The 24,120-nt window shown below is 46.6% G+C and overlaps 1 protein-coding gene across 7 annotated transcripts in view; it reads left to right on the top strand.

Moving 5' to 3' along the window:
• The window catches only part of LOC129715020 (ETS-related transcription factor Elf-1-like), a 139,563-nt gene that overhangs the window by 113,301 nt on the left and 2,142 nt on the right, over nt 1-24,120 (top strand). For all 7 annotated transcript variants that reach the window (XM_055664835.1, XM_055664836.1, XM_055664834.1 and 4 more), the window contains 3 exons: nt 154-234; nt 4,330-4,522; nt 21,741-22,277. In XM_055664835.1, coding sequence (XP_055520810.1) covers nt 154-234; nt 4,330-4,522; nt 21,741-22,277 — 811 coding nt within the window. The remainder of the gene's footprint in view (nt 1-153; nt 235-4,329; nt 4,523-21,740; nt 22,278-24,120) is intronic.

Here is a 24,120-nt window from a genome sequence, read left to right on the forward strand (position 1 = left end):
AGGTAACTTTTACAGGGCTAAGTGACAGGCACAGGGCAGTGGGACGAATGTTTCAGAATTTCAAGTCGACATCCTTCTTTTTCACTTAAGGTATATTTATATGTGGAAAATAAGCCTCATCATTAATTGAAACTTTAAACATTTTGCTTAAAGGGCGTAAACCGAGACCACCTCGTCCATCTTCACCCGTGGCGAATCCAGACCTCCCTGTGAAGAGGAAAAACAATGGCAAAGGTAATCCAGTGTAAACAGCAACAGCACTTTCACAGATGCAAGGCCGAGCCTTGGCTCTCAAGTCTGAGTGAATAGGTATCATGTCAGAGATTAAAATGCAAAGCAAATCCAGAACGGGAGCTCTCCTTCAATCTGCTTGCTTCCAGTTTTAAAGGAAGCAAGTCAAGGGGTTGTTATTTAACTAATAGAAACATAGAAATTAGGTGCAGGAGTAGGCCATTCGGCCCTTCGAGCCTGCACCGCCATTCAATATGATCATGGCTGATCATCCAACTCAGTATCCCGTACCTGCCTTCTCTCCATACCCTCTGATCCCCTTAGCCACAAGGGCCACATCTAACTCCCTCTTAAATATAGCCAATGAACTGGCCTCAACTACCCACTGTGGCAGAGAGTTCCAGAGACTCATCACTCTCTGTGTGAAAAAAGTTCTCCTCATCTAGGTTTTAAAGGATTTCCCCCTTATCCTTAAGCTGTGACCCCTTGTCCTGGACTTCCCCAACATCGGGAACAATCTTCCTGCATCTAGCCTGTCCAACCCCTTAAGATGGGGCTACTTGTAACCATTGTCCATCATTCTTACTTGAGGAGCTCGGCAAGGTGAAGGAGTCAGATAAGCTTAAGCTGTGTCGTAAAACCTTAACTGTAGTAGTTGAGAGTCAGAAGAGGCTGGAGTGTATCCTCTAGACATAACACGTAATTTCCACCCCCTCCCCACCCCATGACACCTTTAGCTCTTGGCCAGGAAGTAACTGCTCTGGTGGGATTTTGCCTTGTGACATAGGCATCTTGCCCAAACACTGCCAGTGGGAGGCATTGAGGCAGAGAGATGAGTTAAATTCTGATGCACAGGATCCCAATCTTCCGCCATTAGGGTGCAGCAACTAGGTCATTTGTTGGCCTCTCTGCCTGGCCAGACAGTGAACAATGCATATATATTTTTTACCTCTGTTACCCTCTCAAGACTAATGTCAGGGCTGGCAAATACAACTCCAGTCTGTTATTGAGTGGGCTGAATTGAGTAAGATCTGGCTTGCTCCCCATCCCATTCCCACATCGTTGTATGTCATGGTGGTTCTGTCACTTAAATGAGAGACAACAGGGTGCGGTGTCTAAACCAATGGCAACTCACATTTTGACCATAAATGGCAATTATTTATTTATGCTGTCACACATCAGTAGGTTTGCAAATAGATTGTCTCACATTGGTGCCTTTTTTGTTAACCAATTAAATTACAAGTTAACTATTGTTGATAGGACATCCATCTCATTGTAGATACATTATCCTGATTTAATGTCTGTGGATTAATCAAGCCTTGTTTTTACAACTCCTATGTTTTATTATTATCTAGGGAGCTAGAAACAGACAATGCAAAAGCCGGCTAGCATTGAGCAGCTTTAAAGAATGTTTGCTGTGCACTGTGACTCTTTACTTGCTTGGCTATACCTCCCCGCAGTTAATGTGCTGCAGACCTGTATATGTCAATTCTCTGAGAGAGAAGCGAGAGGAAAAAATTGGGTTGGAGAAATGAACTTGGCCGAAGTTTCTTGTGGAAATTACTTCTGAAGTAAATACTTAATAGCAATGTTGCATCGGAGAAGAAATATTCTTGTTCTCTATTCAACATTTTTTATCTTTCAAATACATCTGGCTTTGGTTAACTATTCGGAAACATCCCCTTTTATATATATCACAAATTCACTGCTGCAACTGCTAATAGGTTAATCAATTTTAGGTGCAGAATTAGGCCATTCAGCGCATCAAGTCTACTCCATCATTCAAATATGACTGATCCATCCTCCCTCTCAATCCCATACTCCTGCCTTCTCCTCATAACCCCTGACACCCATACTAATCACAAATCTGTCAATCTCCGCCTTAAAAATATCCATTTACTTGGCCTCCACCGCCTCCCATGGCAATGAATTCCACAGATTTACCACCCTCTGACTAAATAAATTCCCCCTCATCTTTCTAAAGGTATGTCCATTTATCCTGAGGCTATGGCCTCTGGTCCTAGACTCTCCCACTAGTGGAAACATCCTCCCCACATTCACTCTGGTCCTGAGCGCTGTAAGGCAGTAACTTTACCACTGTGCCACTGTACCGCCATCTTACTGAATGAATATTAACTTTCCTGTTTCCTTTGTAACTCTGCACTTTAAAAGCAACTTTATTGGTCAGCATATCCTACTACAGGTGCACAACCTTTTATCCGAAGATCCAAATAACGAAAACCTCCGAATAGCGGACATTTTTTCAGTCCTTGAAGAAAGGTCCTTGAAGACGTTCACCGAGGGCGGCCCGCAGAGGTGACAGCGGAACCTCCGGTCGGTCCTCAAAGAAAGGGGAACTAAATCCCCATTCATAAAAGAGGTGAGGGTATATTGCGCGGGAGGGTTAATAATTGACAATCTGCTGCTGCCTGCCCGCTGAGTTAAAAAGTTCCCACGGTAGACTCGCGATACACAGTGTATCGTGAGTCTTGCGTGGGAACGTTTTAACGGGCAGGCAGCAGCAGATTGTCGCTCCCTTCAGTTTCACCCCACCTACACCCCTCTGCTTCCCGGCCATGTGTGTGACCCCTTCCCTCCCCTCTCCAGTTCCCCGCTCATTGCAGCGGCGCGGGGGCTTTGCACTGTATTCACGTCGGCGATGCCAGCCAGCAGGTCAGTGCCAGTCACCGGAGACGTCAGGACCAATGGGACACCGACCCCCAGGCCCACTGCAAGCACGGAGATCCCAGAGACCCACAGCCAGCAGCAGCCCAGCCCCGTTCCAACTCCAGAGGAACACGCTTCCCGTAGGGACAGAAGCTGATGGTGTGCAAGGTATGTCTTGTTCTTGGGGTTGCAGATGAGGGGGGCGCAGCTCGGGCTGTGACGTCTCCGGCCACCCCCCTGTACAGGAGCTGAGACTGATGGTGTGCAGGAGAGTGGGGTTTGTTTGCAGTTGCAGAGGGAGGGGGCCAAGGGCGGTACAGTTCACAGTCTCAGCTCCTGTCCAGGGGGGTGGGCCGGAGACGTCGGGACCAAAGGGACACGGAGATCCCAGAGACTCTCGGGCTGTGACCAGAGGAACCCGGGTTGCAGATGATGAGGGGGCGCAGCTCGGGCTGTGGACTCTTGTCACCCCTGTACAGGAGCTGAGACTGTGAACTGTACCGCCCTTGCCCCCTCCCTCTGCAACTGCAAACAACCCCACTCTCCTGCTCACCTGCAAGGGCGGTACAGTTTCCAGTCTCAGCTCCTGTACAGGGGGGTGGCCGAATACGTCAGGACCACCAGAAGCCGCTCCCCGATGGGCCGCTACGGCGACAAGTGGCAGTTCGCCCACAGCCCGAGCTGCACCCCCTCATCGGGACACCGACCCCCAGGCCCACTGCAAGCACGGAGATCCCAGATCAGCAACTCCAGCCCCGCTCCAACTCCAGAGGAACACGCTCCCCATAGGGGCAGAAGCTGATGGTGTGCAATGTACGTCTTGTTCTTGGGGTGGCGCAGCTCAGGCTGTGGGCGAACTGCCACTTGTCGCCGTAGTGGCCCATCGGGGAGCGGATTCCTCTGGAGTTGGAGGGACAGGGAGACACAGTGGCTTTTGAGAATGGTGGGCAATCACTTCCAAAGTTCTGCCCACACAGTCAGTACACCTCTCCTACACTTGTCTCCTGCACTAAGATTATCTCACAGAGAATGATCCCAGCCTAACCCTCCCTATTCTCTCCTATTCTGCAAGAAAAAACTGCATTGAAGACTCAAACTCGCAATCGAGTAACTGCCGGGATCGAGGTGCAAACTCGCGACCTTGCGGATATGAGCCGAGCACTCTACCACTGAGCCAGCCGTTAAAATCTACGCTAAAAATCTTCCAATCCGAAAGCCGAAAAATTCCGAATTACGAAAAGTGTCTGGTCCCAAAGCTTTCGGATAAAAGGTTGTGCACCTGTATTATGCAAAGATTAAATGTAAATCTTCATGTTTGATCATCACTGGGCAGATGAACAGGCTGGCTGCAACAATCACTGCACATCAAAGCAGCTCGGCATGTGAAGATTTGGCTTTGTGTGCATAATATTTGTTGTTCAATAATTCCAGGAAATACAATCTACCTCTGGGAGTTCCTTTTGGCTTTGCTCCAAGACAGGAATACGTGTCCGCGCTATATCAAATGGACTCAGAGGGAGAAAGGCATCTTCAAGTTGGTTGACTCCAAGGCTGTGTCCAGGCTCTGGGGCAAACACAAAAACAAGCCGGACATGAACTATGAGACCATGGGCAGAGCTCTCAGGTGCGTTATATTGGTGTGGTGAGTATGGTAATCCACCATTCATCTATGATGGATCCAGTATATTTGCGCAAATCTGAAGACGGAGCTTTTTTTGCCGATGATTTGATATAAATTATTTATGTTTAAGAAGGAACTGCAGATGCTGGAAAATTTGACGGGAGACAAAAATGCTGGAGAAACTCAGCGGGTGCAGCAGCATCTATGGCGAGAAGGAATAGGCAACATTTCGGGTCGAGCTCCTTCTTCAGACTGAAGAAGGGTCTCTACCCGAAACGTCACCTATTCCTTCTCTCCATAAATGCTGCCTCGCCCATTGATAGAAATGATTGATCAGTCCTCCTTCACATGTGGCAAGGTTGTATTTACAGTATTGTCTGTATAATTATTTGGCCAGTGGGAGCATCATTATCAACCCTGAAACAAATGAAAATCTGGTTCCCCAACTTTTGGTATCACTTTCATTGCTAAATGTTATACTATTTATATTTTCTTTCAAGTAATATTTTTGTCATATTTACTAAATAAGAAACAGGACAATGACAGTTAACTATAATAAATTCCAAGTAAACCAGTCCATGATAGTATCAAAACTGAAGGATGTAATGGAACCATATTGGTGCAAAGTCTGTAATAGTTTGATGCTGAGGTTGGGTTGTGGGTTGGGTTGTGCAGAATGGTTCAAGAGCCTAGGATGTTCTGAATAAATTGTTTTTGAACCTGGTTCTCTGGCTTCTATACCAGGTTACTGATGATGTCAGTGCCAAGAGAGTTTATACTCTGGAGTTTAGAAGGATGAGAAGGAATCTTATTGAAACATATAAGATTGTTAAGGGACACGCTAGAGGCAGGAAACATGTTCCCGATGTTGGGGGAGTCCAGAACCAGGTGCCACAGTTTAAGAATAAGGGGTAAGCCATTTAGAACGGAGACGAGGAAATACTTTTTCTCACCGAGAGTTGCGAGTCTGTGGAATTCTCTGCGTCAGAGGGCGGTGGAGGCCGGTTCTCTGGATACTTTCAAGAAAGAGCTAGATAGGGCTCTTAAAGATAGCGGAGTCAGGGGATATGGGGAGAAGGCAGGAACGGGGTACTGATTGGGGATGATCAGCCATGATCACATTGAATGGCGGTGCTGGCTCGAAGGGCCGAATGTTGTGTATTGTCTATAAGGATCCCTCCTTCACGGGTGCACTGATGGCAGCTTTTGTGGATCCATTCGACACAATTATTTGTTTGGGAACTGCACGTCACACTAAATACCATTTAATCACATTAAATACCAACATTTTTATTAATAATAATAATAATAATAATTTTATTTATAGAGCACTTTAAAAACAAACATAGCTGCAACAAAGTGCTGTACATCACTAACCATTGACAAAAAAGTTAATACACACCAAAAAATAACAATCAAAAGAAATAGTAGGAAAAGACATGTAAAATAAAGAAACATCAAGAACACCACAAACAGAAGCAAAGCCTCAGGCATGGTCAAAAGCCAGGGAGTACAAATGTGTTTTAACACTGGATTTGAAGATGGACAGTGAGGGGGCCTGTCTGATGTGCAACGGTAGGGTGCTCCAGAGTGCTGGAGCAGCAACAGAGAAGGCTCTGAGCCTCCGACTAGACCTCGGTACCTCCAGGAGCAGCTGACCTGAGGGACCGGGCAGGAGCGTATGGGTGGAGTAGCTCAGAGAGGTAAGGCGGGGCGAGCCCATTCAGAGATTTAAAAACAAATAACAGTATCTTAAAATGAACTCGAAAGTGCACCGGGAGCCAGTGTAGGGAGGCCAGAATTGGCGATATGTGCTCCCTCTTTCGAGTCCCTGTTAAAAGGCGAGCAGCAGCATTCTGAACCAACTGGAGACGAGCCAGTGAAGAACGAGCAACACCAAAATAGAGCGCGTTACAGTAATCCAGCCTAGATGTAACAAAGGCATGGATTACTGTTTCAAAATGCTGCCGCTCGAGAATGGGCTTCACCTTCGCCAGCTTCCTTAGGTGAAAGAAGCTGGACTTAACCACCGCGCATATTTGGCGATCTAATTTAAAGTCACTGTCCATCCTAAAACCCAGGTTCACAACTGTTGGCTTCACGTACCTTGACAATGGACCTAAATCAACAAATGGAGGTTCACGGCAGCCATTGGGATCAAATAAAATCACCTCTGTCTTCTTTTCATTAAATCCAAGAAAGTTAATGGCCAACCAGGACTTAATGTCATCAAGACAAGACAGAAGTGATTTTACAGAAAAGGCGTCTTCCCCCCTCAGCGGCAAATAAAGCTGGGTATCATCTGCATAACAGTGGAAAGAGATGCCATGCTTTCTAAGGATGGAACCCAGAGGAAGTATGCACAGCGAGAAAAGCAGGGGCCCCAGAATCGAACCCTGTGGAACCCCATATGACAGGGGAGCGGAAGAGGATTCAAACCCAGCAAGGCTAACACACATGGTTCTGCCCGCCAGATAGGACCTGAACCATCCCAGGGCACTGCCGCAGATGCCCACTAACTGCTGTAGCCGAGATAATAAGATATTATGGTCCACCGTATCAAAGGCGGCAGACAAGTCCAGCAGGACAAGAACCACACAATCCCCAGAATCATTAGCCAGGAGGATGTCGTTAAAAACCCTTAGCAATGCTGACTCCGTGCTGTGCATGGTTTTAAATCCAGACTGGAAGACCTCCCGAATATCATGCTCCTCCAGTAATAGTTTTAGCTGAGCATAAACAACTCTCTCCAGTAATTTAGAAATAAAAGGCAATTTCGAGATGGGTCTAAAATTGGCCAGAACAGATTGATCCAGGCCAGGTTTCTTAAGTAGTGGTTGCACTAACGCATGTTTAAAACTCATGGGGACAACCCCAGAACACAAGCTGCTGTTAATAATGGTAAGAACCGACTGCCCTATACTAGGGAAAACCTCCTTAAAAAGATGTGGAGGGACCGCATCACAAGGAGAACCCGATGGCTTAATATGGGAAAACCACATCCTTTAAATACGATATAGTCACAGGCTCAAACTTGTCGAATACCACCAGGCAAGGGACCGAAACAGAAGGGTCAGAGGCAGGTGCTGAAATGTTAGCCCTTAAGGAAACAACCTTATCAACAAAAAAGTGCAGGAAGTCATTACACATTTCAGGTGAAGCTTCCAGACAGACAGGCTGCGGGGCATTTAGAACAGAGTCAATGATTTCAAATAGCACACGAGGGTTGTTACACTTTGACACAATAATTTTAGACAGGTACTCTCTCTTAGCCTTTTTAACACTGTTTTGGTAGTGACGCCAACAGTCCCTGTGAATTTGAAGTGAAACCTGTAGCCTGTCCTTCCTCCACTTTCGCTCAGCTCTACGACACTCCCGTCGTGCTGCACGAGTCACTGCACTGAACCAGGGTTCAGGTTTAGCCCTCGGCTTCAACGATCTTAACGGAGCCACAGAGTCCAGTATAGTCCTGCATGAAGAATGAAACCACGAACTAATCTCCTCCGTACCAAGAGGAGTAGATGCAGAGGGGGCACAGAGCTGATCGAAAGCAGCAGAGAACTTGCCAGCAGTAAAAGGGCTAAAAGACCGACAGCGCCGAGCAGACACCACAGGCAAAATTGCTTCACAGGAGAAATTGACATCAAACAATACAGGCATATGATCTGAAAACACACAATCAGAGATTTCCAAATTCAACACAGACAAGCCATGAGAGAGAACAAGGTCCAGTGTATGTCCATGTTCGTGTGTGGGACCAGACACACACTGGACAAAATCAAAAGAGTCAACAAGGCTAAAAAAGTCCTTCACTAACGGCTTAGCAGGACAGCACACATGGATGTTAAAGTCCCCAACCAAAAGGACACGATCATAGTTGGGCATGATCCCAGCCAGAAAATCAGAGAATTCATTTACAAAGTCCTTATTATACTTGGGCGATTGGTAGATGACTGCACAAAGCATCGGTTTGGAGCAACCCACTTCAAATAAAGTTGCTTCGAAACTGGAGAAAGAAGATGATAGAGGGCATTGCTTGCACTTAAAGTTATTTTTATAAACAGCCGCTGTTCCTCCTCCACGGCCCGATATCCGCGGTGAGTTGAAATAAGAGCAGCCAGCCGGTAATAGCTCAACAAGAGCGCTGCACTCACCTGGACCCATCCAAGTCTCAGTCACACAGAGGAAATCCAGTCCACGGGAGCAGAAGAAATCCCACAGTATAAAAGTCTTGTTTGCCAGGGATCTGGCGTTCACTAAACCAATCCTGGAGGGGGATGGACTCACTAGATCAGCTGATCGCTGAGCCCGGTGCAGAGTTCTCAGGTTCCGGGGATTCACCCCGCGGTGGCGGGGCCGAGGAGAGCATGGGGGGCGTGGCCCGTCTCGCCGCAGCTCCTGAGCATAGGAAGGGGTGGGGGCGAAGGGACCCACCCGGAAGAGTTGGTGTACCAGGTGACCTCCTTCGTTCCTCCTACCGAGACAGTGAGCCAGGCCAGTTCTCCGTGCTGCAGCAGGTGGACAGTGCTCCCGATCGCTGGGGAGGAGATTGTCCGTTGACAGTTGGTGAGCACCAGGCTGAAGGCTGAAGGCCCCGGAGATGTCCCTGAGCAAAGTGTTCCCGACGCTCAAGGCTTTCGAGGAGATTCCCACCTCCTGGCCCACCCAGTTTAGACTTCACCAGTCGACCGCTACGTTTGCCACGGCGATGGCGACGGCGACCCTTCCTCGGGCTTAAAACCCACTCCAGGTGAGTTTGGATTCCCAAGAGGAACGGGGGCAGTGTAGTATGTACGCGGTAAACAAAGGCACCGACATTACGCTGAATGTCCATTAGAGATGTACGGTCGTAGACCAGCAGAGGCTTTAGTTGTATAACACCAATAGAATACACAAAAAACAGCGAGAGCAACAGACGGGCAGCCATAGACATCGGCGCCATCTTGGAATGATATCTCAAATCAGATATATTGCTGAACAGGTCACTACCCTGAAAAATTAGTTGAGCATCTTTGCAGCGTCATTTTCTGGATCTAACATTTTTAAAAGTATTCCCAGGCAGATTGTTGCTTGTTTGTATTTCTAATCAATGAATTAGTGCTTCTGAAAGCACGAAACTGGGCTTTAATGTCAGGAATGTTTCATTGTCATTAGCACTGGGAATGGAACAATGAAAGACTTGCTGCAACTTTAAAAGCATATGAACACAACACGTCAACTAAATATGCAAAAACGAATAATACAATATATGATTAGTAATATTAAGTAACCAGCTCATAATAATGCAAAATGAAGTCCATAGTATGATGAAAGATATCCTCCATGGTATATGAAGGAACTGCAGATGCTGGTTTAAACCAAAGATAGACACAAAATGCTGGAGAGAAGGAATGGGTGACATTTCGGGTCGAGACCCTTCTTCAGGCTGAGTTACTCCAGCAATTTGTGTCCATCTTCGGTTTAAACCAGCATTTGCAGTTCCTTCATACACATTGGGTATTACTACACGTAGTCCTTGGTTGGCCTGTGTTTGCTAAGCCCTTGGTTGGCCTGGGAAAAGAGGGGGGGGGAGGAGACACGGGGATGAGAGATGAACTTTATCGAACTTCTATAAGTGTGGCAGAGAGCACACTGGTCGCATCATGACCTGGAACGATTACTCAAACGACAAGCACAGAGGAAGCTGCAGAAAGTGGTTGGTGCTGCCTGACGAGTGTTGACCTCCCCACCATTAAAGGGATCTACAGGAACTGCTGCATCAAAAAGATAGCTAACATCATCGAAGACCCGCAGCATTCTGGCCACATTTTCCTCTCGCTGCTACCATCTGTAAGAAGGTTCAGGAGCCCGAGCGCCATGATTTCCAATTTCAAGAACAGCTTCCTTCCAACAAACATCAGGTTCTTGATGAAGACAGCACAACCCTACCTCAGCACCGATCTATTGTGGACTCTGTTTACTTGTACTTGGGTTTACATAATTGTGGTATGTTGCCTAGCATAGAAACATAGAAAATAGGTGCAGGAGGAGGCCATTCGGCCCTTCGAGCCAGCACCGCCATTCATTGTGATCATGGCTGATCGTCCCCAATCAATAACCCATGCCTGCCTTCTTCCCATATCCCTTGACTCCACTAGCCCCTAGAGCTCTATCTAACTCTCTCTTAAATCCATCCAGTGATTTGGCCTCCACTGCCCTCTGGCTGGGAATTCAATAAATTCACAATTCTCACTATTCAGGGAACGGGGGTTCCCCTCCTCCACCATAAATGAGGCTCGCACCAGGGTCTCTTCCATACCCCGCAACACTGCTCTCTCTCCCCATCCCCGCACTCGCAACAAGGGCCGAGTCCCCCTAGTCCTCACCTTTCACCCCACCAGCCATCACATACAAAAAATAATCCTCCGTCAGTTTCGCCACCTCCAACGTGACCCCACTACTGGCCACATCTTCCCATCTCCCCCCATATCTGCCTTCCGCAAAGACCGCTCCCTCCATAACTCCCTTGTCAATTCTTCCCTTCCCTCTCGGTCCACCCCCTCCCCGGGCACTTTCCCTTGCGGCCGCAGCAGATGCAACACTTGTCCCTTTACCTCCCCCCTCAACTCCTTTCAGGGACCCAAGCAATCGTTCCAGGTGCGACAGAGGTTTACCTGCATCTCTTCCAACCTCATCTATTGCGTCCGCTGCTCTAGATGTCAGCAGATCTATATCGGTGAGACCAAGCGGAGGTTGGGCGATCGTTTCGCCGAACACCTCCGCTCGGTCCGCAATAACCTAGCTGACCTCCCGGTGGCTCAGCACTTCAACTCCCCCTCCCACTCCGTCTCCGACCTCTCTGTCCTGGGTCTCCTCCATGGCCACAGCGAGCAGCACCGGAAATTGGAGGAACAGCACCTCATATTCCGTTTGGGGAGTCTGCACCCCGGGGGCATGAACATCGACTTCTCCCAATTCTGTTAGTCCTTGCTGTCTCCTCCCCTTCCTCAGCTCCCCTGCTGTCTCCTCCCACCCTCCAGCCTTCCGGCTACTCCTCCTTTTCCCTTTCTTGTCCCCACCCACCCCCACCCCTGATCAGTCTGAAGAAGGGTTTCGGCCCGAAACGTTGCCTATTTCCTTCGCTCCATAGATGCTGCTGCACCCGCTGAGTTTCTCCAGCTTTTCTGTGTAACAATAAATTCACAACTCTGGTAGAAAACGTTTTCTCTCACCTCAGTCTTAAATGACCTTCCCTTTATTCTAAGACTGTGGCCCCTGGTTCTGGACTTGCCCAACATTGGGAACATTTTTCCTGCATCTAGCTTGTCCAGTCCTTTAATAATTTTATATGTTTCTATAAGAAACCCCCTCATCCTTCTAAACTCCAGTGCTTTAGCACTACTGATAATTTACTGTACTATTGCTTATTGTGTGCTTATTGGTTGTGTCGTTGCACTAATGTACCTGTAAAAATGCAGCAAAGAAGAATTTCATTGTTCCTGGTGCATATGACAATTAAGCACTTGAACTGGAAAACATGATCTTAAAATTCAACTATCAGGAAGTGGCATTTGAGCAGAATCATTAATAGAAATCTAGATTAAAACACCAACTCGGCAGCTTGGCAGCATCTCCAGAGGTCATGGATAGCTAAATGCTAAATGCATTTCATTTTGGGAATCTGAATCGGATAGGCGACATTTTGGGTTGGTACCTATCTTCAGGCCCATTTGTTGAAGGTTACCAACCTATTCATGTCGTGATGTGGTGCGGCCTAATCTGCTGAGTTACTCCAGCACTGGAGGTTCCAGTATCTGCAGTTCATTGTGTCTCCAATGGAAATCTAGAATTGGCTTTGCCCAAAACTAGCTTTGGTGTTTGATCAAATGAAATGTTCAAGAATTATGTTGATAATGTTTTTTATGATAATTGTATTAAAAAAGTGGAACTGAGGAAGTTGTGTACAAACCAAGCATGATTTATGTGTCTGAAGATGGTCTTGACCAGAAACGTCACCTATCTCTTTTCTCCAGAGATGGTGCCTGACCTGCTGAGTTACTCCAGCTTGTCACTTTAATGTCTGTCATGATTAGTGGGCAGTGAGACTGGGCCCGCACCTGTCCTCCACTATCACCCTGAGCACCAGCACACCACATGGGCTGTGTACTAAGCCCCATGCTCTACTCCCTCTTCACTCATGACTGTGTTCCTGCATTCGACACCAACACCATTGTGAAGTTTGCAGACGACACAACAGTGATTGGGCTGATCACCAACGGTGATGAAATAAACTATAGAGCGGAGGTGCAGAACCTGGCGGACTGGTGCACACGTAACAACTTGTCACTAAACACCTCCAAGACCAAGGAGCTGATTATTGACTTCAGGAGGTCCCATAATGGAGAATATGCCCCAATCTCCATCCACGGGGAAAGTGTGGAGAGAGTGTCCAGCTTTAAGTTTCTGGGCACTCACATTTCAGAGGACCTCACATGGTCCACCAACACCACTGCGCTGGTCAAGAAGGCACAGCAACGACTGTTCTTCCTGAGGACATTAAAAAAGACTGGTCTGCCCCAACAGCTGCTGACAACGTTCTACCGCTGCACCACAGAGAGCATATTAACGTATGGCATCTCTGTGTGGTATCTCAGCTGCACGGAGGCGGAGAGGAGAGCTCTTCAGCGTCCACAGAGCGCAGAGGATCATTGGGACACCGCTACCAGCCTTGGAGGGCATCTACCACACACGGTGCCTCAGGAAGGCCGTCAGCATCCATAAAGACTCATCACACCCCTGTAATGGACTGTTTGAACTACTTCCCTCCGGCAGACGTTACAAGGCCTTCTACACCCAAACCTCCAGACTCAGAAACAGCTTTATTCCAAGAGCTATAGCGGATCTGAACCAGCCCTGCTGAGTGACCCCCAGCCCCCCCCCCCCCCCCCCCCCCCCCCCCTCGGATGGTCACGACACACAGCTTATTTATTTATTTTACTTTTCTTTTTCATCGGTTGGAGCTGCATACTAAATCTCGTTGCACTGACGTGCAATGACAATAAAAGATATTATTATTATTATTATTTACTTGGGGTGGAATGATTTATTTAGGATGGAATGGATTGGATCTGTTGCCAACCCACTATGTTTTCATTTGTGACAATCATGTCAACTGTTTTCCCTGTGACTCGATGGGCAGAATGGCCTGATTCTGCTTCAATATCTATGGTTTTGTACCTTGTACTGCTCTTCTTGGTGTTACTCAACGAAAATTGCAGATTAGCCAAAATTAGGGCCTGGTGGTGCTTGTTTAGGCTTAAGTGCTACTTTTAGTGGAATTCATCAATGCAGAACGACTCAAAGTTTCTCCATCGTTAATGTGTTTGATGACCCTCGGACTATCCTTGCTGGCTGCACCTTGCACTAAACGTTGTTCCCATATCATGTATCTATACACTGTAAATGGATTGGTTTTAATCATGTATAGTCATTCTGCTGACTGGTTAGCACGCAACAACAAGCTTTACACGTGACAATAAACTAACTGAACTAACTACAAAAATGACCTCCAACTGATTTTGAGGCTTGCAGGGGTGACCTGTACAAATGGGACGGGTTGCACCTTAATTGGAAGGGGGCCGACTTCTGCCAGGCAGGTTTGCTACAGGGTAGGTTTAAACTAAACAGTGGGGGGGGGGGTCAACAACGTAGACGTGTATCCGTGCAGCTAACGGGAAAGAGAATGTAGTAAAGGCCACATTTAAACTAACAGGGCAGGGGGATGGGAACCAAGGCAAGGAGACGGAGGGCCATAAAAGGAGGACAGAAGTAAAAGGTAGAAGTGAGATAAGAAAAACAACCTTGAAAACTTTTGTGCCTTAATGCGAGGAGCATTCATAATAAGGTGGATGGATTGAATGTGCAGTTAGTAGTTAAAGGGCCTGTCCCACCAGCATGCATCTAGCGCGACCAAACGTGGTCACATGAGGCGTACGGCCTCGCGGGGCCGGTCCCACTTCAATCGGCAGAGGCGTATGGAGTTGTGCGGGACCACGTTTGGTCGCGCTAGACGCATGCAATCGCATGCTGGTGGGACAGGTCCTTAAGGGATATGATATAGTTGGAATTACAGAGACATGGCTCCAGGGTGACCAAGGCTGGGAGCTAAACATGCAGGGGTATTTGATATTCAGGAAGGATAGACAGAAAGGAAGAGGAGGTGCGGTGGCATTGCTGGTTAAAGAGGAGATTAATGCACTAGCAAGGAGAGACATTAGCTTGGATGCTCTAGAATTGGTATGGGTAGAACTGCGAAATAGCCCAAGCGCAGAAAACTCTTGTTGGAGTTGTATACAGACCACCAAACAGCAGTGGTGAGGTTGGGGGTAGAATCAAGCAGGAAATTAGGGATGCATGTAGCAAAGGTTCGGCTTTTATCATGGGCAACTTTAATCTACATATGGATTGGTAGCAGCGCCGAGGAGGAGGATTTCCTGGAATGTATACAGGATAGGTTTTTTAACCAATATGTAGAGGAACCGACTAGAGGGCAAAGCCTCTTGGGCACCAGTGACCAAATATGGTGGAATGCTGCATTAGGATGGAGAGTCACACGGTTAATTCGGACTAGGGTCCTAAACTTGAATAAAAGAGACTTTGAAGGAATGAGTGGAATTTGCTAGGATAGATTGGCAAATTATACTTAAAGGGTTGACACTGGAGATGCAATGGCGAAGATTTAAAGTCCGCATGGATGAACTCCATAAATCGTTCATCCCTGTCTGGCGAAAAAATAAAACTGGGAAGGCGGCTCAGCCGTGGCTGACGAGGGAAATCAAGGGTAATGATAAAGCCAAGGAAGAGACATGTAAATTGGCCAGAAGAAGCGGCAAACCAGAGGACTGGGAGTAATTTAGAACTCAACAGAGGAGGACAAAGGGGTTCATTAAGAGGGGGGAGAGAGAGCATGAAAGAAAGCTTGCGGGTAATATAAAAACTGACTGTAAAAGTTTCTTTAGGTATGTAAAAAGGAAAAGATTAGTGAAGACGAATGTAGGTCCCTTACAGTAAGAGACGGGTGAATTTATAATGGGAAACGAGGAAATGGCAGAACAGTTAAATGAGTACTTTGGTTCTGTCTTCCTTAGTGAAGACAGAACCAATCTCCTGGAAATAGTAGGGGACTGAGGTTCCAGTAGGAGGGAGGAACTGAAGGGAATCCACATTAATCAGAAAATGGTGTTAGGTAAACTGTTGGGACTGAAGGCAGATAAACAGGGCTGGCCTTAGGAGGTGCAGGGCCCAATTGGGAACAATTTTGGTGAGCCCCAGGTTCCCAGCCAAGGTCTGTCAGCCCTGTTATTTAGTATATATTATGAAATTGTACACTGAGGTGCGATGTTATACACCGTCTTAATCTCTCCTGCTCCCTTCTGACTGTCAGTACTTCCACTGGCTTCCAACCTTTACCGTATCTGCTAATTACCATTAAACTGCATTATGTGATTGGACACAATGCCCTTGGAGACAGTGGCTGATTGGACGGGAGGAGATCGGTTTGTTGATTGGACGGGAATTTTAAGGCAAACTGGTTGGTGATTGACGCAACCCCCTTAGAGACAGCGGTTGATTGGCCGCCAAATAATCGGGCACAAAAAAAAAAATCCCGTAAAATTGATCCAAAGGAACGCGGCATCATTAACACTTGGTCAAAACACGATTACATTTACTGAGGAATGTGGATCGATGAATTGTAGTGACACATTGTATAACTACTTGTTAACTACTGGTTGTTAACAAGTGCTAACAGTGGTAGTTAACAAATTGTTTTTGTCCGATGGCTGGTGCAGTGGTTTTTATCCATGTTCGTTTTTAAATAAAATCCGTATAACAAGGCGAATGTTTTATTGGCATTATTTATTTATTTTTTTAAATCTGTATTTAACAATGCAAATTCGTATTTCCGTACGAATTCCAGAAAATTAGCGCGTCCCAATTGGGAGCAATCGGTCCAATCAGCTTAAGGCCAGCCCTGCTGATAAATCCCCAGGGCCTGATGGCCTGCATCCCAGACTGCTCAGGAGGTGGTCTTAGAAATAGTGGATGCATTGGTGATCATTTTCCAATGTTCTTTCGACTCTGGCTACCCTGCAGTACACAGGAACTGATCCAATGTAACCCCACTTTGTAAGAAAAGAGGGAGAGAGAATGTGGGGAATTATAGACCAGTTAGCCTTACATCGGTAGTGGGGAAGATGCTGGAGTCGATTATTAAAGATGTTATAGCAGCGCATTTGGAAAGCAGTGACGGGATCAGTCAAAGTCAGCCTGGATGTATGAAGGAGAAATCATGCTTGACTAATCTTTTGGAATTTTTTGAAGATGTAACAAGTAGAATGGATAAGGGAGAGCCAGTGGATGTGGTGTATCTGGACTTTCAAAAAGCCTTTGACAAGGTCTTACACAAGAGATTAGTGTGCAAAATTAGAGCACATAATATTGGGGGTAGGGTATTGACTGGTTGGTAGACAAGAAGAAAACAGCAGGAATTAATAGGTCCTTTTCAGAATGGCAGGCAGTGACTGGTGGGATGCCACAAGGCTCTGTGCTAGACCCCAGTTGTTCACAATATATATTAACAATTTAGATGAGGGAATCAAATGTTACGTCTCTAAGTTTGTGGATGACACAAAGCTGGGTGGCAGTGTGAGCTGCGAGGAGGATGCTATGAGGCTGCAGGGTGACTTGGATAGGTTGGGTGAGATGGCAGACGCTGTATAATGTGGATAAATACGAGGTTATCCACTTTGGTGGCAAGAACAGGCAGGCAGATTATTATCTGAATGGTGTCAGATTAGGAGAAGGGGAGGTGCAACGAGACCTGGGTGTGCTTGTACATCAGTCGCTGAAAGTAAGCGTGCTGGTACAGCAGGCAGTGAAGAAGCCAATGGCATATTGGCCTTCATTGCGAGAGGATTTGCATTTAGGAGCAAGGAGTTCCTACTGCAGTTGTACAGGGCCCTGGTGAGACTGCACCTGGAGTATTGTGTGCAATTTTGGTCTCTTAATTTAAGGAAGGACATTATTGCTATTGAGGGAGTGCAGCGTAGGTACATTTCCGGGATGGCGGGACTGATATATGATGAAAGAATGGGTCGACTGGGCTTGTTTTTGCTGGAATTTAGAAGGATGAGACGGGATCTTACAGGAACATAGAAAATTATCAGAGAATTGGACAGGGTAGAAGCAGGAAAATTGTTCCCGATGTTGGGGAAGTCCAGAACCAGGGATCACAGTTTAAGAATGTGGGGCAGGTCATTTAGGTCTGAGACGAGGAAAAAAACTTTTTCACCCAGAGAGTTGTGAATCTGTGGAATTCTCTGCCACAGAAGTCAGAGGGGGCCAATTCACTGGATGTTTTCAAGAGAAAGTTAGATTTAGCTCTTAGGGCTAAGGGAATCAAAGGATATGGGGGGGAAAAAGCCAGAATGGGGTATTGATTTTGGATGATCAGCCATGATCATATTCAGTGGCGGTGCTGGCTCGAAGGGCCGAATGGCCTACTCCTGCACCTATTTTCTTTGTTTTCTATATTTCTATGTTAATCTGGAATTTTAGCAATACCTAAGGTTCTATATTGGAGAAAATGATCTCCTGGTGTACGGTGAGGTGTATTATGAAGTGTGAATGTTTTCACTGATGCCTATTAAAATGCTGTGAACAATTTCACGCTTTGTACAAGGGACTGACGAGCAGCTAGGTTCCTTTGATCATTATCATGTCAGTGCATTGTGCAGGACGTCTAAACTCAATCATTTCCAGTGCTCAAATACTCTGCTAAATTGGTGGTTATGTACTCTTACAAATCTGTTGAAATCATTTAAGAAAAATGACTTTGCTTCAATAATTATTAAGAGATGAGGAGAAGTGAATAAGATATAGGTTTTACAAATGCTGGAACAAATGTTAGGATGGGATAATCATAATGGGTTTCACAAAAATATTGTCCTTCTGACCTCACCATGAATTTGTAAAGGGCCCGGCCCACAGGCATGCGACTCCATGCGGCTAGTGCGACCTAACGTGGTCGCTTGAGCCGTACGGCCTCGCGGGGCCGGTCCCACTTCGATCGCTGGAGCCGTATGGAGTTGTGCAGAGCTGGTCCTGACATCGCGCGGGGCTCCGAAAAACTGACACGGTCCAAAAATTCCGCGCGGCAATGGCCTGCTGGCCCGCAGCCACATTGAGGCCATATGCACCGCCTCGACGGGCGTGCGCAATACCGTACGCAGCGTCTTGACGCAGCGTCTTGACACGCCTAGCGTGGACTTCGCTCGAACTTCACATCAACTCGTACGGGATCACTCGACCTCCGCGCGGCCCGTGCTTCCGGTTTGGTCGTGCTTGCCGCATGCAGTCGCATGCTGGTGGGACGGACCCTGTACGGGGATCACTCGACCTCCACGCGGCCCGTGCTTCCGGTTTGGTCGTGCTTGCCGCATGCAGTCGCATGCTGGTGGGACAGACCCTGTACGGGGATCACTCGACCTCCGCGCGGCCCGTGCTTCCGGTTTGGTCGTGCTTGCCGCATGCAGTCGCAACCTGGTGGGACAGGCCCTTAACTGCCCGAGGGTTTAAATTCTTGTCTAGATTTATTGAGCTGATGGTCATTTCTTGTCCAGTTTATTAACCAGCATCTGCATTTCCTTGTTTCTCTGGTCAAACAAATGTTTCTTTATGGACAATTCTGTTGCCTCCAATGAGGCTGGGAGAGTTTAGCCGTTGCTTTTATGTTGCTGCTGTACAAGTTGTGTACTATGTCTCGTGGTTTAAATAGCGAGAGGCAAGTTGTTCACCCCCAAATCCTGATAAGCCGGTGTTTTGTTCCTTGTGGTTGCCTTTCACAGACTGTTGAGCCTACATGCTTTCACACTGGACAGTCTCCTTGTCTCTACAAACTTTGCACAACCTGAATGCTGCTGCCCATTCAATTGACATTCACATTTTGAATCCGAAGCCTTTATTTGCCAGTCAGCAACTGTTTTACTGTCCACTATCTGTAAGGGGCCCAGTGTTTAATTGGCTGCTTTCTGCTGCTTGTACTTCATGGCAGTATCGGGTGGGTTGTCATGTGTGAGCTGGAGTTGGAGACGTCGCTAGTGCTGAAGTAACTATTAATAGGCGGCAATGAGTAGATCAGATTAGTTTAGTTTATTGTCACATGTACCGAGGTACAGTGTAAAGCTTTTGTTGCATGCTATCCAGTCAGCAGAAAGACATGATTACAAACGAGCCATTTACAATGTACAGAGACATAATAAGGGAATAACGTTTAGTGCAAGGTAAAGCTAGCAAAGTCCAATCAACGGTAGCTCGAGGGTCACCAAAGAGGAAGATAGTAGTTCAGCACTGCAGGAAGGAACTGCAGATGCTGCTTTAAACCGAAGATAGACACAAAAGCTGAAACATCACCTACTCCTTTTCTCCAGAGATGCTGTCTGACCCGTCAGCTGAGTTACTTCAGCTTTTTGTGTCTATTAGTTCAGCACTGTTCTATTAGCTGGCAAACTCGTGTGGTTACTGCACAACTGTGAGGGAAGTCCTTCCTGCCCTTGGCTATGTCAAAGGCCAAGGTAGCAGTGTGTTCTGAATGTTTGTTGGTTGCATTTGCGAAGATAACCCTGGAACTAATGGATTCTGCTAGGGTTGGAGTAGTATTGGTTCTCTAATCAAAGAGACTGTGGGTACGTACAATGCACTTTATTACATAATATAATGTAATTTGTATTTTCACAATATGAAAAAATAATAATTTTATAAGCAGTAAAGTTTTTTAAATAGTATCAAGATGCTGTTTGAATCTGAAATCTAGAGTTTTAAGCATCCCAGTCTGATGAAGAATATAAAAGCATTTGAGGCAAACACACATAAAAACAGTCGTAATTCCTGGCATTTTAAGTGAGAAAATAATTTGCTTTGCTGCTGTCTAAACAGAAATTAAACAACATTTTATGAAACCATGAAGGCCGACCAACAAGTATCAGTATCTGTGTAGGAAGCAACTACAGATGCTGGTTTAAACCGAAGATAGACACAAACAGCTGGAGTAACTCAGCAGGATGGGCTGCATCTCTGGAGAGAAGGAATGGGTGGCGTTTTGGGTCGGTCTCGACCCGAAAGGTCACCCGTTCCTTCTCCAGAGATGCTGCCTGTCCCGCTGAGTTACTCCAGCTTTTTGTATTCAGTATCAGTATGGCTCAGAATGGTTAAAGTAACATGCGTTTCAGGTAACTGACCCTCCAAGGTGGCCCAGATAATCAACTGGGCCCACTGATGTAAATAGTCTGTCCAGGATACTCTATATTCCTAGAGATTCTGCAGAGACCATGTCAGTGACCTAGAGAGGTTGAGTAAAGTAATGTAATTGCAGCCAGTGCTTGACTCGGGGAGACTGAACTAGGTGAGGGCCACATATAGGGGCAATCAGTGCAGTCGGAGCATATGGAATTGCCATTCACTTTTAAGACATTAAATAAACTCTTTGTCACTCTGTTCCATCTGACGATGTTGAAGTTTGCGTAGGAGAACGAGGGAAGGGCAGACTCGGATTCCAGGGTTTAGGAATTCTGAAGATAGACACAAAAAGATGGAGTAACTCAGCGGGTCAGACAGCATCACTGGAGAGTTTAAGAAGGAACTGCAGATGCTGGAGAATCGAAGGTTACACAAAAAAGCTGGAGAAACTCAGCGGGTGCAGCAGCATCTATGGAGCGAAGGAAATAGGCAACGTTTCGGGCCGAAACCCTTCTTAGCGAAGGAAATAGGCAACGTTTCGGGCCGAAACCCTTCTTAGCGAAGGAAATAGGCAACGTTTCGGGCCGGAACCCTTCTTAGCGAAGGAAATAGGCAACGTTTCGGGCCGGAACCCTTCTTAGCGAAGGAAATAGGCAACGTTTCGGGCCGAAACCCTTCTTAGCACATCTCTGGAGAAACTGGAATAGGTGACGTTTCGGGTCAAGACCCTTCTTCAGACTGACCTTTGCTCCTAATGTGATAAGTGATTGCAGATTTATATATTGAGAGGTTTCTACTCGAATTAAGTCTAGCAATATCCTTGAAACACACTGCGCAACTTTTTTTAATTTATTATAAATTTCGTTTTACTGGATCTTAGAAGAATTGTAAGTGAGTCGCTTATAACTCTGTTTACAGCTTTAAACCTTCCCCTTTCTTTCAATTGTAGATATTATTACCAAAGAGGAATCCTTGCCAAGGTGGAGGGGCAGCGCCTGGTGTATCAGTTCAAGGAGATGCCCACGAATCTAATCCGCTTTGATGATGATGGTGATGACCCCAGTAACATTTCTGAAACCCGGGAAAATTCTTCACAACTTACAACATACAAGCTTCTGGCGACTTCGGAATCTCCTTCGTCGGTAACAATCCTGCCATCGTCAATGGTCATGAGTTGTATCCAAACCCAGAAGCCCAGGGTTTCCTCGCATGTGATGATGTCGAGTGGGATGGAAGCTTTGCCCCATCCCTCCACTGCAGTCAACTCAATGAAAGCAACTTATGTTGGAGAGACGGAGCAAGGGTCAGTGCACCTGCTGTCACCAGAAATGTTGAGAGATGTTGAGCCCCTTCACCACGCGCAGCAACCCAATGTTCTCAACACTGTGCAGGTTGTGCGGTCGGCTCCGCCTCGCCACGATGAGAAGGTCAACGATGGAGGCATCCCTTTGTCGGCACCAGTGACTCTATCGACACAGTCAGTGAGGTAAAGAGAAAGCAACGTTTGTAGACTGAGTGGCACAGCTGTTGGTGCTGCGGCCGCACGCTCCAGTAGTTCGGGTTCAATCCTAAACTCCAGTGCTGTCTCCGTGGAGTTTGCACAGCCCTTCCACATCTCAAAGACGTGCTGGCTGATGAGTTAATTGGCCTTTGCAAATCGCCCCTAACGTAGGTGGGTGGAAGGAGAATTGGGCATGTGAGGCAGGCAGAGAGAGAGAGAAGACCTGGGAGAACGGGGTTACTCTGAGGGTTGACATGAACACAATGGGCCAACTGGTCTACTTGTACCTTAAGAGTATTAGAAACATAGAAAATAGGTGCAGGAGTAGGCCATTCAGCCCTTCGAGCCTGCACCGCCATTCAATATGATCATGGTTGATCATCCAACTCAGTATCCTGTACCTGCCTTCTCTCCATACCCCCTGATCCCCTTAGCCACAAGGGCCACATCTAACTCCCTCTTAAATATAGCCAATTAACTGGCCTCAACTACCTTCTGTGGCAGAGAGTTCCACAGATTCACCACTCACTGTGTAAAAGATCGATAGCAATCTCTTGAAATGGTGAAATGATAACAGGAAGAAATCAGACTGATAGACACACAAAAACTGGAGTAACTCAGCGGATTGGACAGGATCTCTGCAGAAAAGGAATAGGTCATGTTTCAGGTCGGGAGCCTTATTCAGCGTGAAGGGTCTCGACCCGAAACATCACTTATTCCTTTTCTCCAGAGATGCTGCCTGTCCCGCTGAGTACTCCAGCTTTTTGTGTTTATCTTTGGTTTAAACCAGCATCTGCAGATTCTTCCTACATAGTAATCAGAATGATACAGGGCAACAATCCTTTTAAATAATTTTAGCAAATGAGTGCAAAGCTCTATATTCAGTCTTTTCTGGTAATGGTAAATGCTATGGTAAAATAGTCTGGCACGTCTGTTCTGGCTGCCTCCCTTGTGCTTATCCCAGAGGAGGGGTCACTGAGACAGTATGGTGGCTTACTGGGGACTAGTTTATTAGAGATAATGCAGCCAGTAATCTCTGTCGGCCTGGATAATCTAGCACTGAGTTCCCTGGGCATAGCACATCCAGACACGGACATGGATCAGCCAGACTAGCTTATCCCTATCCTGCTCCACATAATCAATATCTTCATTAATAAACTAATGTCTTAAGGGTTAACGTAGTCTCAGAAGAATCTGCAACAAGGGCCTTGCCAGTGCTTTGTGCAGGATTGCAGCATGTTTCTTTTGTCTGAGGTTTTGCTCGTACCTTGCATGGACTTGGGTGGTTTCAGACTTTTGGTTGCCGACTTCTTAAGTCATAAACTCCCTGGCTATTGTGCCGTGATTGACTTTGTTCCCCACAGAAACTCTATCCAAATACTCTTAGCAGTGGCTTGCTTTGGAAACTTTTGGGGAGTAGTACTGCACGTTGAATATACCGGACTTGAGAAGAACAGGATGTGCTCAGTTAGATTATGGAACTATAAAGTCTTAAATTTCCTCCCCTTCTATATGATGCTCCCTTGGACAGATCCAACTAAATTGTGGCAGATACAAGGCTCTGACACGTGGCTGGTATTTATTAATGAACAAAATGCCACAGCTTCTACATTTGAATGACTTTTCTGCTGACACATATAAACTTTTGCGATAACATCTTTTATCCCTCCCTGCTGCTCATGAATACCAGGAAACCTACGTGGTAGGGTGGCAGTGCCTTTGTGGTTCATTTGTTGGATGGGCTTCAAATAGTGGACAGGCGAGTCTTTAATCAATGTACACCTTCCACAGGAGCAGTAAGATAGTGGAATGCACCAGAAATCCTGCT

The sequence above is a fragment of the Leucoraja erinacea genome, chromosome 47 (genome assembly GCF_028641065.1).
Source record: "Leucoraja erinacea ecotype New England chromosome 47, Leri_hhj_1, whole genome shotgun sequence".
Lineage (NCBI taxonomy): Eukaryota > Metazoa > Chordata > Chondrichthyes > Rajiformes > Rajidae > Leucoraja > Leucoraja erinaceus.